Below are 13,351 nucleotides of genomic sequence, written 5' to 3'. Positions count from 1 at the left end.
CCCAATTCACCATGACTGGGGGAATGCGGGTCACATTTCATCAACACATTTATAACAACCAGATCTGTAAGTGTTTGTGAAATCTTCCCGCATAAAATGTACTCAGCCAATGAAAGGTAAGGACTCCATTTTTATTTTTCTCCTGTTATCTATGGCCGACATGGGACAACACTTCATCCAGGTCTCTGGTGATTTCTGATCTCCTTATGAAGTGTTTCTTACATGATGAAGATCAGCCATGGAGTATATCTGAGGTGTATATCAGGGTGTGCTTCTTCCCCACATGTCCACCAACATTCATATAGAAGACATTTCCCGCACTCAAGACACTAATACACCTCCAGGGTTGTGTGGGACCCCTGATGTACAGGAAGACAGGACTTCAGTGAGGAACAATTCCCTCACTCAGGACAGGAAATTGGCTTCTCCCCCGTGTGCGATCTCTGATGTGTGGAAAGATTGGACTTCTGTGAAAAACATTTCCCGCACTCAGGACAGGAATATGGCTTCTCCCCAGTGTGAGATCTCTGATGTCTGGAAAGAGTGGACTTGCGTGAAAAACATTTCCCGCACTCAGGACAGGAATAAGGCTTGTCATCAGCATGCAATCTCTGATGTCTGGAAAGAGCAGACTTATCTGAAAAACATTTCCCACACTCAGGACAGGAATACGGCTTCTCACCAGTGTGCAATCTCTGATGTTTGGAAAGATCAGACTTCTGTGAAAAACATTTCCCGCACTCAGGACAGGAATACGGCTTCTCACCAGTGTGAAATCTCTGATGTGTGGAAAAATTGGACTTGCGTGAAAAACATTTCCCGCACTCAGGACAGGAATATGGCTTTTCCCCTGTGTGAGATCTCTGATGTTTGGAAAGAGTGGCCTTCTCTGAAAAAGATTTCCCGCACTCAGGACAGGAATATGGCTTCTCACCAGTGTGAAATCTCTGATGTCTGGAAAGACTGGACTTCTCTGAAAAACATTTCCCGCACTCAGGACAGGAATACGGCTTCTCACCAGTGTGCAATCTCTGATGTGTGGAAAGATCAGACTTCTGTGAAAAACATTTCCCACACTCAGGACAGGAATATGGCTTCTCACCAGTGTGCGATCTCTGATGTGTGGAAAGATCAGACTTCTGTGAAAAACATTTCCCACACTCAGGACAGGAATATGGCTTTTCCCCAGTGTGCGATCTCTGATGTCTGGAAAGAGTGGACTTGCGTGAAAAACATTTCCCGCACTCAGCACAGGAATATGGTTTTTCCCCCGTGTGATATCTCTCATGTTTGGAAAGAGTGGCCTTCTCTGAAAAAGATTTCCCGCACTCAGGACAGGAATATGGCTTCTCACCAGTGTGAAATCTCTGATGTCTGGAAAGACTGGACTTCTCTGAAAAACATTTCCCGCACTCAGGACAGGAATGCAGCTTCTCACCAGTGTGAGATCTTTTATGCCTATTAAATTGGGATTTAAACTGAAAACACTTCCCGCACTCAGTACAGGAAAGCCTCTTATCTGTTGTAAGGACAGCACCGTCCCTCACAGTCTGAGGTTCCTCAGGATAAGAGGAATACGTTGGTCCGGCACCGTCCCTCACAGTCTGAGGTTCCTCAGGATAAGAGGAATATGATGGTCCGGCACTGTCCCTCACAGTCTGAGGTTCCTCAGGATAAGAGGAATACGATGGTCCAGCACTGTCCCTCACAGTCTGAGGTTCCTCAGGATAAGAGGAATACGATGGTCCGGCACTGTCCCTCACAGTCTGAGGTTCCTCAGGATAAGAGGAATAAAATGGTCCGGCACTGTCCCTCACAGTCTGAGGTTCCTCAGGATAAGAGGAATACGATGGTCCAGCACTGTCCCTCACAGTCTGAGGTTCCTCAGGATAAGAGGAATATGATGGTCCCGCACTGTCCCTCACAGTCTGAGGTTCCTCAGGATAAGAGGAATACGATGGCCTGGCACAGTCCCTTACTGTCTGAGGCTCCTCAGGATAAGAGGAATACGATGGTCCGGCACTGTCCCTCACAGTCTGAGGTTCCTCAGGATAAGAGGAATACGATGGTCCGGCACTGTCCCTCACAGTCTGAGGTTCCTCAGGATAAGAGGAATACGATGGTCCGGCACCGTCCCTCACAGTCTGAGGTTCCTCAGGATAAGAGGAATACGATGGTCCATCTACACTGTGTGGTGCCAGATGGACATTTGAGGTAGCCGGGTTTTCTCCTGGACTATACTGTGTGATGTCCTCATCTTCTACTTCACAGTCTGGAGACAAAGTGAGACAATCCTCTGAGGTTTTCCTCATCTCCCGTCCATCTACTAAAATAGAAATACAAAGATTATTACTAGACATCAGCAGATTGGTTCCCCTAAACCAGGACTCCGCCCACATCAGGCAGCTTTCTCTCTCAATTGCCCCCTCAAGGTAACTAGTAAATGGGTCCTCTGATCTCCTACCTGTTCATTTCTTTATTCATGGACCTTAGTCAGAGAGTGAGGAAACAACGAGAACTGTCTTTTATAGGAGTGACAGTGATGAGGGGATTATAGGACGAGTGTCCCCTCCCCCTCTAACACTCATTGCCATCTTCCCAACACAAGAAGTCCTGCACTTCCTTATTTAGTCAATGATTTAGTCATGAATAACAGCGGGGCTGAGCCCCACCAGAGGTCAGAGAGTGAGGATGGGGGGAGAACAACCAAGATGAAGACTGGACTGATCCTGAAGACCACCCTCATTGGGTTACTGACTCCTCCCTCATTATCACTTTCTGTTTTAAGGTTCCAAAGTTGGAGGACGTTATCACATTATTATCAACGTGTAAAAGTCTGTCCTCCAATCAAATCATCAGATATAAAATGTCCAGCTGGATGGAAATGGGTGTAACAAAAAGAATCCATATTATGTGTATATATAGCAGTGGGTAGAGGGGAGAGAGCATAAGTCAGGAGTATGTAATGTACAACATAGAGTATATAGTGCAGGGGTCAGGAGTATGTAATGTACACCATAGAGTATATAGTGCAGGGGTCAGGAGTATGTAATATAAAATATAAATGATATATTAAAAAATACCCTCCAATGGAGTGGGGACTATTATGGGCATATAAGACAAAAGAAATTCCAAAAACATGGACCATAAAACAATATCCATTTAATTACATAGAGAATAAAAACTAGATTATAAAAGAATGTGGCCTGTGAACATTTGTGTAATAACATGCTGGAAAGAGAGGCTGAATTGTGACCATCTAACATGAACTTCCAGACCAACAGGCTGGTGCAGAGTGGGTGGTGGTGCAGCTGAGCTGCCAGAACGGCACCGTGCTTTGCTATTATCGGTGTTTTTTTGAAAAATTATTTTTTATTTATTTTGCAGAAGAACAATAAACAATAACAGACAGTTACAAAAAAACAAGGCAGACAATAAAACAATAACTTCCACCCATAGAAACCCGCAAACCCCCCCTACCCCCCTCCCAAAAACAGCCACCAGCAACCCTAATGAGGCCAGGAGAGTCGTGGTCTGGAGGCCGGTGCAGGCCAATGCCAAAGGACAGCTAGGCCAACCCCGTCCCCCGGAGGAAAACACCCCCCGGTCCCCAATAAACAGAAATTACACCCCCACCATGCCCCGGGAACGCACCATATCAATACAGTACAAGCGAGCCTCAATAGCTATCTATACAAGTGGAACTTCAGAACATCAGTACAAAATGCTACATGTACAGTTCTAAAAGTCATTCAGCAGGCCAGTGTCTAGCGCACATACATAAACATATGCTTTAACCTACAGTATCCGAGGATTCAACCCATGCCCTCCAAACCTTTTCAAATTTTTTGGGGCAGCCCCTTGAAACATAAGTTGCCTTGTAAAGGGGTAAGACTGCATTAACCAAGCCCTTCCAGAATAACAACGAGGGTGGAGATACCTTCTTCCAATGTAATAAGATTGCCTTTTTAGCATAGAACAGGAGGATGACCAGTAGAGTTCTGTGTGCCATCGAGGGAACCACCTCCTCCACCAAACCCAAAAGACAAACTCGTTGGGTCAGCGGAATCGGAGTAAGTAATACCTCTGTGAGACAGGAAGTCACCGCAGTACCTGGCTACATTCCCAGAAAATATGAGTTATATCCGCCGGGGAAGCGGAGCACCGCCAACACTCGGCCGACGAGGTCGGATAAATATTGGCCAGACGGGCCGGCGTGTAGTAAATTCTATGAAGGAATTTAAATTGTATAAGCTTGTCCCTGGCAGCAACTAAATATTTGAAAGGCTCAGTCCACACTTCATCCCAGTCATCCCCCTGCAGGTCCGTCACCTCAGCCGTCCATTTTTCCTTACATCTAACTATGCTGGGGGGCGTAAGTCGGAACATATCTTTATAGACAGTGGAGAGGGTTTTTAGCGTGGTATCACAAGTCAACACGTATTCCAAGTCAGAGGGAGACAGCTCCACTGGAGAAGTAGCAAATTGGGCCTGAGATAAGGAAATATGAAGCCACTGGGTAAGTCATATTTTTCCCGCAATCGTTCAAACGGCAGGAGTGCTCCCGCCGCCGTTATGTCCCCCAAGTTTTTCACACCCCTCACCGCCCACATCATCGGGTCAGGTAGACGACGAAAATGGGAAAGATTAGGGTTCATCCACAGAGGAGCGGAAGGAGAGGATCCGACATAACTGGGAAACGTCAATTTTAAAGACTGGGTCCATGCTTTAATGGTCGTAGAAAGCGTTAAAGGGAGATCTGAGCCCAGACCTCTAAACAGTGCCAACCTGAGGGTCTCGAAGGAGCCCAGGTGAGCCGCTTCCAAGATCGTAGCCGAATCCTCCTCATCCGCCCTCAACCAGCGCCTCGCAAACACCATCTGCCCCGCCAAATAATACTTGTGCCAATCCGGGAGCGCCAGACCTCCGTTACCCCAAGGTTCCTGGAGGGCCCGTAAGCCAATCCTGGGAACCCCCGGTGACCATAGGAAGGAACTGATAAATACTATCTAGTTTCTTGAAAAATGTCATTGGTACCCACAATGGAGAATTTCGGAGGAAATACAAAACTACGGGCAGAAATTTCATTTTTAGGACACTAATACGACCCCATAGAGAAAGCGGGAGTTGCTTCCAAGCCAGTACATTTTGCTGGAGTTTGGACAACAAAGGTACCAGGTTCAAGAAATAATAATCTTGAGGGCGCCTAGTAACCTTAATACCCAGGTAAGTGAAGCCATCTACCCAGCGAAGCGGCAGGTCTCCAGCTGTAGCAGGTTGGGCACCCTCAGCAAGGGGCAAAATTGAGGACTTACTCCAGTTGACCCGGAGGCCGGAGCATTTGCCAAAATCGTCCAAGGTAGACAGGGCCGCTCGCAAAGAGGGACCCGGGTCCTCGAGGAACAACAACATATCATCAGCGTATAGCGCCAGGCATTCTTTAATGGAACCGACTTTGAGCGACCCCACGGCTGAGGAGCTGCACAGCGCGACCGCTATAGGCTCAAGTGTGAGGGCAAACAGAAACGGGGAAAGGGGACAACCCTGCCTCGTCCCCCGTCCCACTTGGAAGTACGGGGAGGTGAGGTAGCCCAAACGTATAGCTGTTCTAGGGCCCATGTAGAGGAGCCAGATCCAGGTCTTGAAGTTAGGGCCAAACCCCATGAGATCCAGCGTCTTGAGCATAAAGGCCCAATCGACCGAATCAAAGGCCTTCTCAATATCTATGGAGACCACCACCCGCTGGCCCGACTCCTCCCCGGGGAGTTGAAGATGAGTGAACAACCGCCTAATGTTGGTATCAACTGACTTACCCGGCATAAAGCCCGTTTGATCCGGATCTATCTAAGAATGACCCCAGCCAATCTATTGGCTAGGACCTTTGTCAGGATTTTAAGATCCATATTCAAAAGGGCGATAGGGCGGTAAGAGGAGCAGTCCAGGGGGTCCTTACCAGGTTTCTGCAGTAGCACCATATAAGCATCCAGCATGGAAGGAGGAAGCTCCCCGGCCTCTAAACAGTGCTGCAACAAAGAACTTATTCTGGGCGCCAAATGTTCCGAATATTGTTTATAAAAGTCCGCGGGGAAACCGTCAGGGCCCGGGGATTTGTGTGGCGGAAACGCCGCAATGGCTCTTTCCACCTCCAGAGCCGTTATCGGTTCGTCCAAGAGGGCGCTATCCTCATCTGACAGGGACAGGAGGGTGACGCTCCCCAGCAGGTCGCCACCCGGCAGTGGAGCATACATGGTCTCAAAATAGTCAGAAAACTTCTCTAAGATGTCACGAGGATCTGTCTTAACGACGCCCCCAGCGTTCCTAATGAGTGGGATATTAACCGGGGGCTGCTGGTCAGCCACCAACATTGCCAATAATTTACCATTCTTGTCACCTTGTGCAAACACAGATGCCCGTAAGTTTTTGGCCTCAGTATGATCGAGATCGGAGACGTGCAGAGAGAGAAGGCGTCTCGCCTCCAGCAACGCAGCATAGCTGGAATCAGACGGCAAATCCAAGTACTCCCCCGCCCGCCTCCTCTACACCTCCTGCAACATCTGAACCTCACTGTTGTGATCCTTTCTTGCAGTTTTAATGGCAGAAATACACTCTCCCCTCGTCACAGCCTTAAATGCCTCCCAAACCACTCGCTGATGCGCAGAGTCCACGTTCTCCTCCCAATATGACTGGATCGACTTTCCAAGGTGTGAGGCGACCTGATCCTGTTGGAGCCAGCCGGCAGCCAGACGCCAACCCCACACTCCATCCCCCAATTGGAGGTTCACTGTCAAGAGTAGCGGGTTGTGATCAGACACCCACCCGGCCCTGTACTCCGAGGCAGTCAAGAGGGATTGCATTTGTGCATTCTCAAACGCCAGATCGATCCGAGTAGACGAGTGGTGAGCGGCAGACAGGTGAGAGTATTCCCTCAACAACGTATGCTTCCATCTCCAAAGTTCAGTCACGCCCACCGTGGAGGCCCAAGTGAGCAAATCCACAGAGCCCGGCCGGTTGGGGTTGGAAGTATCCAGGGCAGCATCTAAGATGGCATTAAAATCACCCATGATCAATAGCGGAAAATGCATATACTCAGCCAACTTATCAGTCAAATCATACAGTAATTGTATCCCAAATGGAGGAGGCACATAAACAGCAACTAACAGCATGGTAACAGAGTAAATATCCAGAAGCACGGCCACATATCTGCCCCCCGGATCAGAGATCACCCTTTGGATTGTGCAAGGAATAGATTTACTAATGAGGATGGAGACTCCTCTAGCATACGTGGAGTAGGTGGTATAAAATGCCCTCTGTATCCACGGCCTCCGAAGAGCAAGAATCATGTTACCATCCAGGTGAGTCTCCTGCAGGAGGATGATATGTGGCTTAATAGTAGTATTTTTTGGTTCCTCGGGCCAGTGGGTGGGACTTTGAGGCATTAAGTTGAGAGACAAAAGTAATATGCGTTTTTTCGCTTATCATAAAACAATGTTTATCGTAAAACAATATTTAGTATCACAAGACATGAAATGTTGAGTGCTGGGTGGGTAAGAGGCCCATCCGTGATGGTGCACGAAAGTAAAGGAATGTGACACTGTGAAAATTGGTGACTTTTTTAGAGACGCAAGATCCTGCCATCCATTGGTGTTGGATGTTGCAAGATGCGTTTCCATCCAACGCGTTTCGGCTGTGCCTTTTTCAAGGATATTCACCATATCTATATAAAGATATTTTAGTCTTTATTAGTGTCAGATGAAGATTTTTAAGCAATTTTATTAGTATAGTCTGAATTCTTAGCTTACATTGAGTTTTTTTGTGTGCAGTTACTGGATCGGTTATGGAGGTGCCCCCTCTTTGTTTCCCAAAACAACCACAAGATCCCAAAGAAAGAGAGGAATGGCGGTAACGTTTTTGTTCTGAAAGACCAAAAAATCATGGATGGCATATAGTGTATATAGGTGTACAGCCCTTTGAGTTTACAAGGTTATACTCACAGGGTCCAGGTAATGCTGGTTTTCCAGTCGTGAGTGCCCTTGGTTGGTTAAACATTGTTTTATGATAAACGAAAAAACGCATATTACTTTTGTCTCTCAACTTAATGCCTCAAAGTCCCACCCACTGGCCCGAGGAACCAAAAAATTCTACTTGTTCTAATTAGGGATGTTGGCACCAATACACTATACAAACCTACTCTAAACTCTGGTTTTCTAGAGCTCAACTCAAATCGATATGTGGCTTAATAACCTTTAGATACTGAAAGACACTGGCCCTCTTAAATTTATTATTCAAGCCCCTCACATTCCATGAGAGGAGTCTGATATTGTCAGCCATGTGAATCGAGGAAAAAATTGGTGCAGAACCCAGGCGGAGGCCGGAGACAAAATAAAAAGTAGCTGGGACCCAAAAACAACGACCTCTAAGTACCCAGGAGTAAAAAAAGTCAGGTGCTGGTGCAAAAGTCCCCTTGCCATTATACCAAAAACCAACAAACAAAGAAAAAAGTAAAAAAAGAAAAGTATCCAAAAAAATAGTCTGGTATGCGGCTTGAATCCCAAACTGCCCAAAAAACTGAAACGTGTGACGGTCCTCCAGTGTTATCATGCAGTGTGTCTCCTTATTGCCTTGTTATTTTTAATTTTGCACAGGCACAAGTGCCTAAATAAAATCAACCTTTTTCACTTCAAACAGTGGCAGTGGTGTCCTTAGTTGGCTTTCTGTGGTTGTGCCCCAGTGCGGGATCACACCTACTCCCTCTTTTTTCCAGAGATGTATAGTAACGAAGTAGAACTACTTAAGTACTGTACTTAAATACCGAAATGCTGTATCTGTACTTTCCTAGAGTAGAATTTTTTTCTCCTACTTCTACTTTTACTTCACTACATTTTTTCGATGATTTCGATACTTCTACTCAAGTATTTTTTTTTTTGTGCTGCATAGTTACTCGTTACTTTTAAAAAAATTACCACTGCCAGAACAGTAGATGGCAGGTTGCATAAAGCTCAAAAAAATGTGTATAATGTCATTTGTAAATCAGCGCATACGAAAATAAAGGCTGTGTATAATAAAAGCTGCTATACCAAATCTTTCCAATAAAAAGAAAATATGAAACAAACAAATAAATGGTGCTACAGCGCTTAAAGTGCATCAAGAAACTACTAACAAACACAGGTTAATCATTTGAATAAATCATTTGAAATAATAAAAAACAATATGATGTTCAAACTTTTGACTTCTTTCTTTAATAACTACATAACACAGTACTTGTACTTCTACTTTCAGTACTTGAGTAGAAATGTTTTTTCAAAACTTCTGGTACTTTTTACTTTTAGTACTTAAGTAGCAAATTTTTTGAAAAAACTACTTGCAATACTTAAGTAAAAAAAATGTTGAATACTTTAGTACTTCTACTTAAGTAACTTTTTCTGCGAGCACTTCCACTTCTACTTAAGTCACTTTTTGATCAAGCACTTGTACTTTTACTCAAGTAGAAATTTCGAGTACTTTATACAAGTCTGCTTTTTTCAATCTGGTAGAGAAGATGTCATATACTGTTCCGATGGAGACTTTGGAGATACCAGAGCACCAGGTGTGCAGAAAGGGCAAAGAGACACCCCCCACCCCCTAGCGACCAGCCACAAAAAGGTCAAAGCATGAGACCCTAAATTCAGGCAACATGTTGTAATCCCCAAACGTAAGCCATCCAGAAGGAAGAACCAGTCAGGAGAATAGAGTAGACGTCCATGAGATGAGGGGCAGCCAACAGCAGGAGAACAGACAAAGACAACATCCAGGAGAAAGAGAAGCATGAGCAGAACCACAAGCAGCAGAGGACTCACCGCAGACCATCCAGCCAGTCAGAAGCTTCCTGCGGGGAGTCAAAGAATTTCACAGAGCCCTTGTATTGCACCCTGAGCCTACTGGGATACTGCATGCTGTAGATGATCTCCTTAGCTCGCATGCGCTTCCTGACTTCAGTAAAGGAGCGCCGACGGCGTTGTGTCTCAGCAGAGAAATCAGGGAATAACATGACACGTGCATTCTCATAGCGAAGCTCAGGATGTTTCCGCGCTTCTGACAGAAGCATATCCCGGTCCCTATAATTGAGAAATTTTACCAGGAACGGGCGAAGGGGGGCTCCAGGAGGTCTAGCCCCAGCCGGGACTCTATGAGCTCTTTCCACCACATAGGTGGGGGGTAAATTTTCCAGTGAAAGAAGCTGTTTGAAGAACTGGAGCAGGTCTCTTTCCCTCCATCCCATCAGGGAGCCCCACCACTCTTACATTATTCCTTCGTTGCCTGTCCTCTGCATCATCAGCGCGGTGTTGCAACGATTTTACAATGCCCTGCAGTTCGGTCAGTTGAGCGCTGTGGGAATGCGAGCAGTCCTCCACCTCTGAAATACGGTCCTCCGCAGCAGTGACCCTCCCCCGGAATTTATCAAGATCATGGCGGATGAGCGTGCACTCCGACGCCAAGTGATCTATGCGGACCATCAGCGCCGACCTTACATCCATCAATGGCCTCCAGGATCGGGGTAGTGATCGCCCGCTGGACTGCAGCTGATGCCGGATCAGGGCCCTGAGAAGCTCCGGGAAGCAGGGAGTCGCAGGCCGCTGAGTCTCCATGCCTGCACCCGCACCGCTACTCCGCTGTGGAGAGGTCGGTGCCAAAATGGCGGAGGCGGAGCCCGGGCCCTGGCCTTTAGTGGAGCGAGTCTGCCATTGGTCCTGGGGTGGCTGCCGAGCCGGTTTAGGGGTCGAGGATGGCATCGCTGGAACGTCGGGAGTTTCCCCCACAAGGTAGGATTGAATAGCAGCCCAACCGCACACTGAAAACTGAGTTTTAAAGCAGGTTAACCAGAGAGCTCCGGTCAGTCACGTCTACCCTCGATCACATCTGGCCATGCCCCCTGTTATCGGTGTTTTTGCAGCGACACCACCCAGCCTGATGAATCTGTGAGTCTGGAAGCTCATGTTAGATGACCTCAGCTGCCGGCTCTGTATTCAGCATTACACTTACCATTGGATGACAGTTCGATCTAGTAGTGTGGTGTTGCTGTCACTAGTGTAATTACATCCATCTGAGGATACCTGGTCCTATTTTGATGCCCCCTGTGGCTCTGCAGACAATCACAGCGCCCTCTATCCTAAGCCTAAGCATCACGGTGGCACAATTTCTTGTCTTTATGATCCTTGGCTTGTCCATGTGAAGGCAGTGTATGTGGCCGGAATACCTTTATACCATATGAGCATCCCGAAGAAGATTTCCGACCCTCGGAACGCCTCGGATGTCTCATTTCATTATTATGTTTTGGTTGAGGTCTTGGTAATCATACCGGTAAACTGCTATCTCACAAATGTTCACAGGTCACATTCTTTTATAATCTAGTTTTCAAACTGTATGTAATAAAATGGATATTGTTTTATAATCCATGTTTTTGGAATTTGTTTTGTCTTATATGTCCATAATAGTCCCTACTCCTATGGAAGGTATGTTTTGGATGTTATGACCGGGATGATGGCATTCTCACAGCTTTCCACCATTTACATTTATAATATAAATTATACAGTGTAAGGGTCAGGACTCTTAAGCTTCCACTGATTCCTAAATACCAATATTATATGTTTACATGAGGCAATTTGCAGAGATCCCACACCGCTGCCTCCCATCTCCTGAGACTGCGCTCAGTGACTTGGGTGTGAGACTATACAGACATATTCCTCCACCCGGCACAGCCAGCAGACAACAGAGCAAGGAACCCCGGGAGAATTGTTCTATCAGAGATCTTGATAGTCCCGGGTATGGGGCAAATGAACCAAAACATATGTCCTATGTGTCTAGCTCTGGTAACACCTATACCTATAGTGAAAATCAACATTTTGCTGCCAGCTGAATCCCAGAATCTCCATAAATCCAGTCTAGAGACATAAATTGTGTCTGCAGCACAGAGAAGGAAGATTATCCGAGAGAAATACAGGAATACAGGACGGGGAACACAGCTCAGGAAAGTGACCAGGGGATTACAGGCTGATATCACCCAGTCCCCGCCCTACTCTGGACCAATCAGTGAGCAGTATGGGTGGAGGAATGTATTTAGTGTTAATGACCCACCTGTGCTGATCTCTGTAGGAGTGTCCTCCTCTATAAATGTCCCCGTTATTCCATCCTCCTCCATAGACTGCTGATCATCCCTCACATACGTCTCTTCTTCTTCTGCTTTAACCTCAAATTCTATATCGATTGGATCTCCACTCTAAATCAAGAAAATGAGAGAAAATATAATCTGTAAAATATAAGATTTAATATTGCAACATAACATTAACAATCCACACATTGTCTCCATGAGTCTGTGTTTTATAAGCTCCGCCCACTAACCTTATAACAGGTGGTGTGACCTTCCTGTGTGGAATCCCGGGAATACAGAGGACGGGGACATCTCTCTGGTGGGTTCCTGGTATTAGGTGGCTCCATCATATCCTTGTGTCCTTCTGAAAACTCCTCCATCACTCCATACTCCTCTTTATACTCTTCTTTAATATCAATATTATCATCCCCGAGGTTTCCACTCTGAATATATAATAAAACATTCATTGTAACAAATATACTGTATATAAATCAGAACTACCAATAATTGTCACTCATCTACCTGATGATGGTGAGGGATGGTGTGACCTTCCTGTGTGGAATCCCGGGAATACAGAGGACGGGGACATCTCTCTGGTGGGTTTCTGTAGCTGGATGACTCCACCATGGTGTCCTGGTACAGATCTTTGTGTTCTTTTAGAAACTCTGACTCCTCCATCACCCCATCCTCATCATCCTCCTCTTTTATCTCTTCTTTAACCTCAACTTTAGAATCTCTCAGGTTTCCACTCTGAATATATAATAAAAATGACATCAATGGTAACAATGCAGATAATGTACAGATCCTAATGATACTATCAGTGATTGTTCCTCATCTACCTGATGATGGCGGGGGATGGTGTGACCTCCCTGTGTGGAATCCCGGGAATACAGAGGACGGGGACATCTCTCTGGTGGGTTCCCATTACTGGATCCATCTGTAGGAAACACACACACTGACTGAATACATTGTTTCTATGTGTTTATCAGATGATGGGGGATCTAGGTGGAGCCTCCGTACTGCTCTCTCCTTTACAATAAAGTCTCCTCTTACCCGGTGATGTGAGGGGCGGCTGATTCTCCATCATGACGTCCTTGTAGAGATCCTTGTGTCCTTCTAAATACTCCCACTCCTCCATGGAGAAATAGACAGTGACATCCTGACACCTTATAGGAACCTGACACACACAATGATATAGATAACATCCACACACATAGTTACATAGTTAAT

General features: G+C 46.1%; 4 protein-coding genes across 4 annotated transcripts in view; 1 reads left to right on the top strand and 3 right to left on the bottom strand.

The window, feature by feature from the left end:
- The window catches only part of LOC309550236 (uncharacterized protein), a gene marked incomplete at both ends in the record, with an annotated part of 809,557 nt that overhangs the window by 575,977 nt on the left and 220,229 nt on the right, over positions 1 to 13,351 (bottom strand). Inside the window, 1 exon segment of the mRNA XM_082250647.1 lies at positions 442 to 1,281. Coding sequence (XP_082106773.1) covers positions 442 to 1,281 — 840 coding nt within the window.
- LOC309548765 (uncharacterized protein) overlaps positions 1 to 13,351 on the top strand; it is a gene marked incomplete at its 3' end in the record, with an annotated part of 203,203 nt that overhangs the window by 121,741 nt on the left and 68,111 nt on the right. The gene's annotated exons all lie outside the window — the stretch shown is intronic.
- The window catches only part of LOC309550731 (uncharacterized protein), a 395,974-nt gene that overhangs the window by 368,294 nt on the left and 14,329 nt on the right, over positions 1 to 13,351 (bottom strand). The gene's annotated exons all lie outside the window — the stretch shown is intronic.
- The window catches only part of LOC309548769 (uncharacterized protein), a gene marked incomplete at its 3' end in the record, with an annotated part of 166,469 nt that continues 154,570 nt past the window's right edge, over positions 1,453 to 13,351 (bottom strand). Inside the window, exons 2-4 of the mRNA XM_082248716.1 lie at positions 13,175 to 13,298; positions 1,980 to 2,326; positions 1,453 to 1,458 (exon numbers count right to left, since the gene is read on the bottom strand). Coding sequence (XP_082104842.1) covers positions 1,453 to 1,458; positions 1,980 to 2,326; positions 13,175 to 13,259 — 438 coding nt within the window. The 5' untranslated portion in view covers positions 13,260 to 13,298. The remainder of the gene's footprint in view (positions 1,459 to 1,979; positions 2,327 to 13,174; positions 13,299 to 13,351) is intronic.

Source organism: Pelophylax lessonae (genome assembly GCF_965119305.1).
Source record: "Pelophylax lessonae genome assembly, chromosome: 3".
Lineage (NCBI taxonomy): Eukaryota > Metazoa > Chordata > Amphibia > Anura > Ranidae > Pelophylax > Pelophylax lessonae.
Note: the sequence above shows the minus strand (reverse complement) of the source record. Positions and strands in the feature narration are given on the sequence as shown.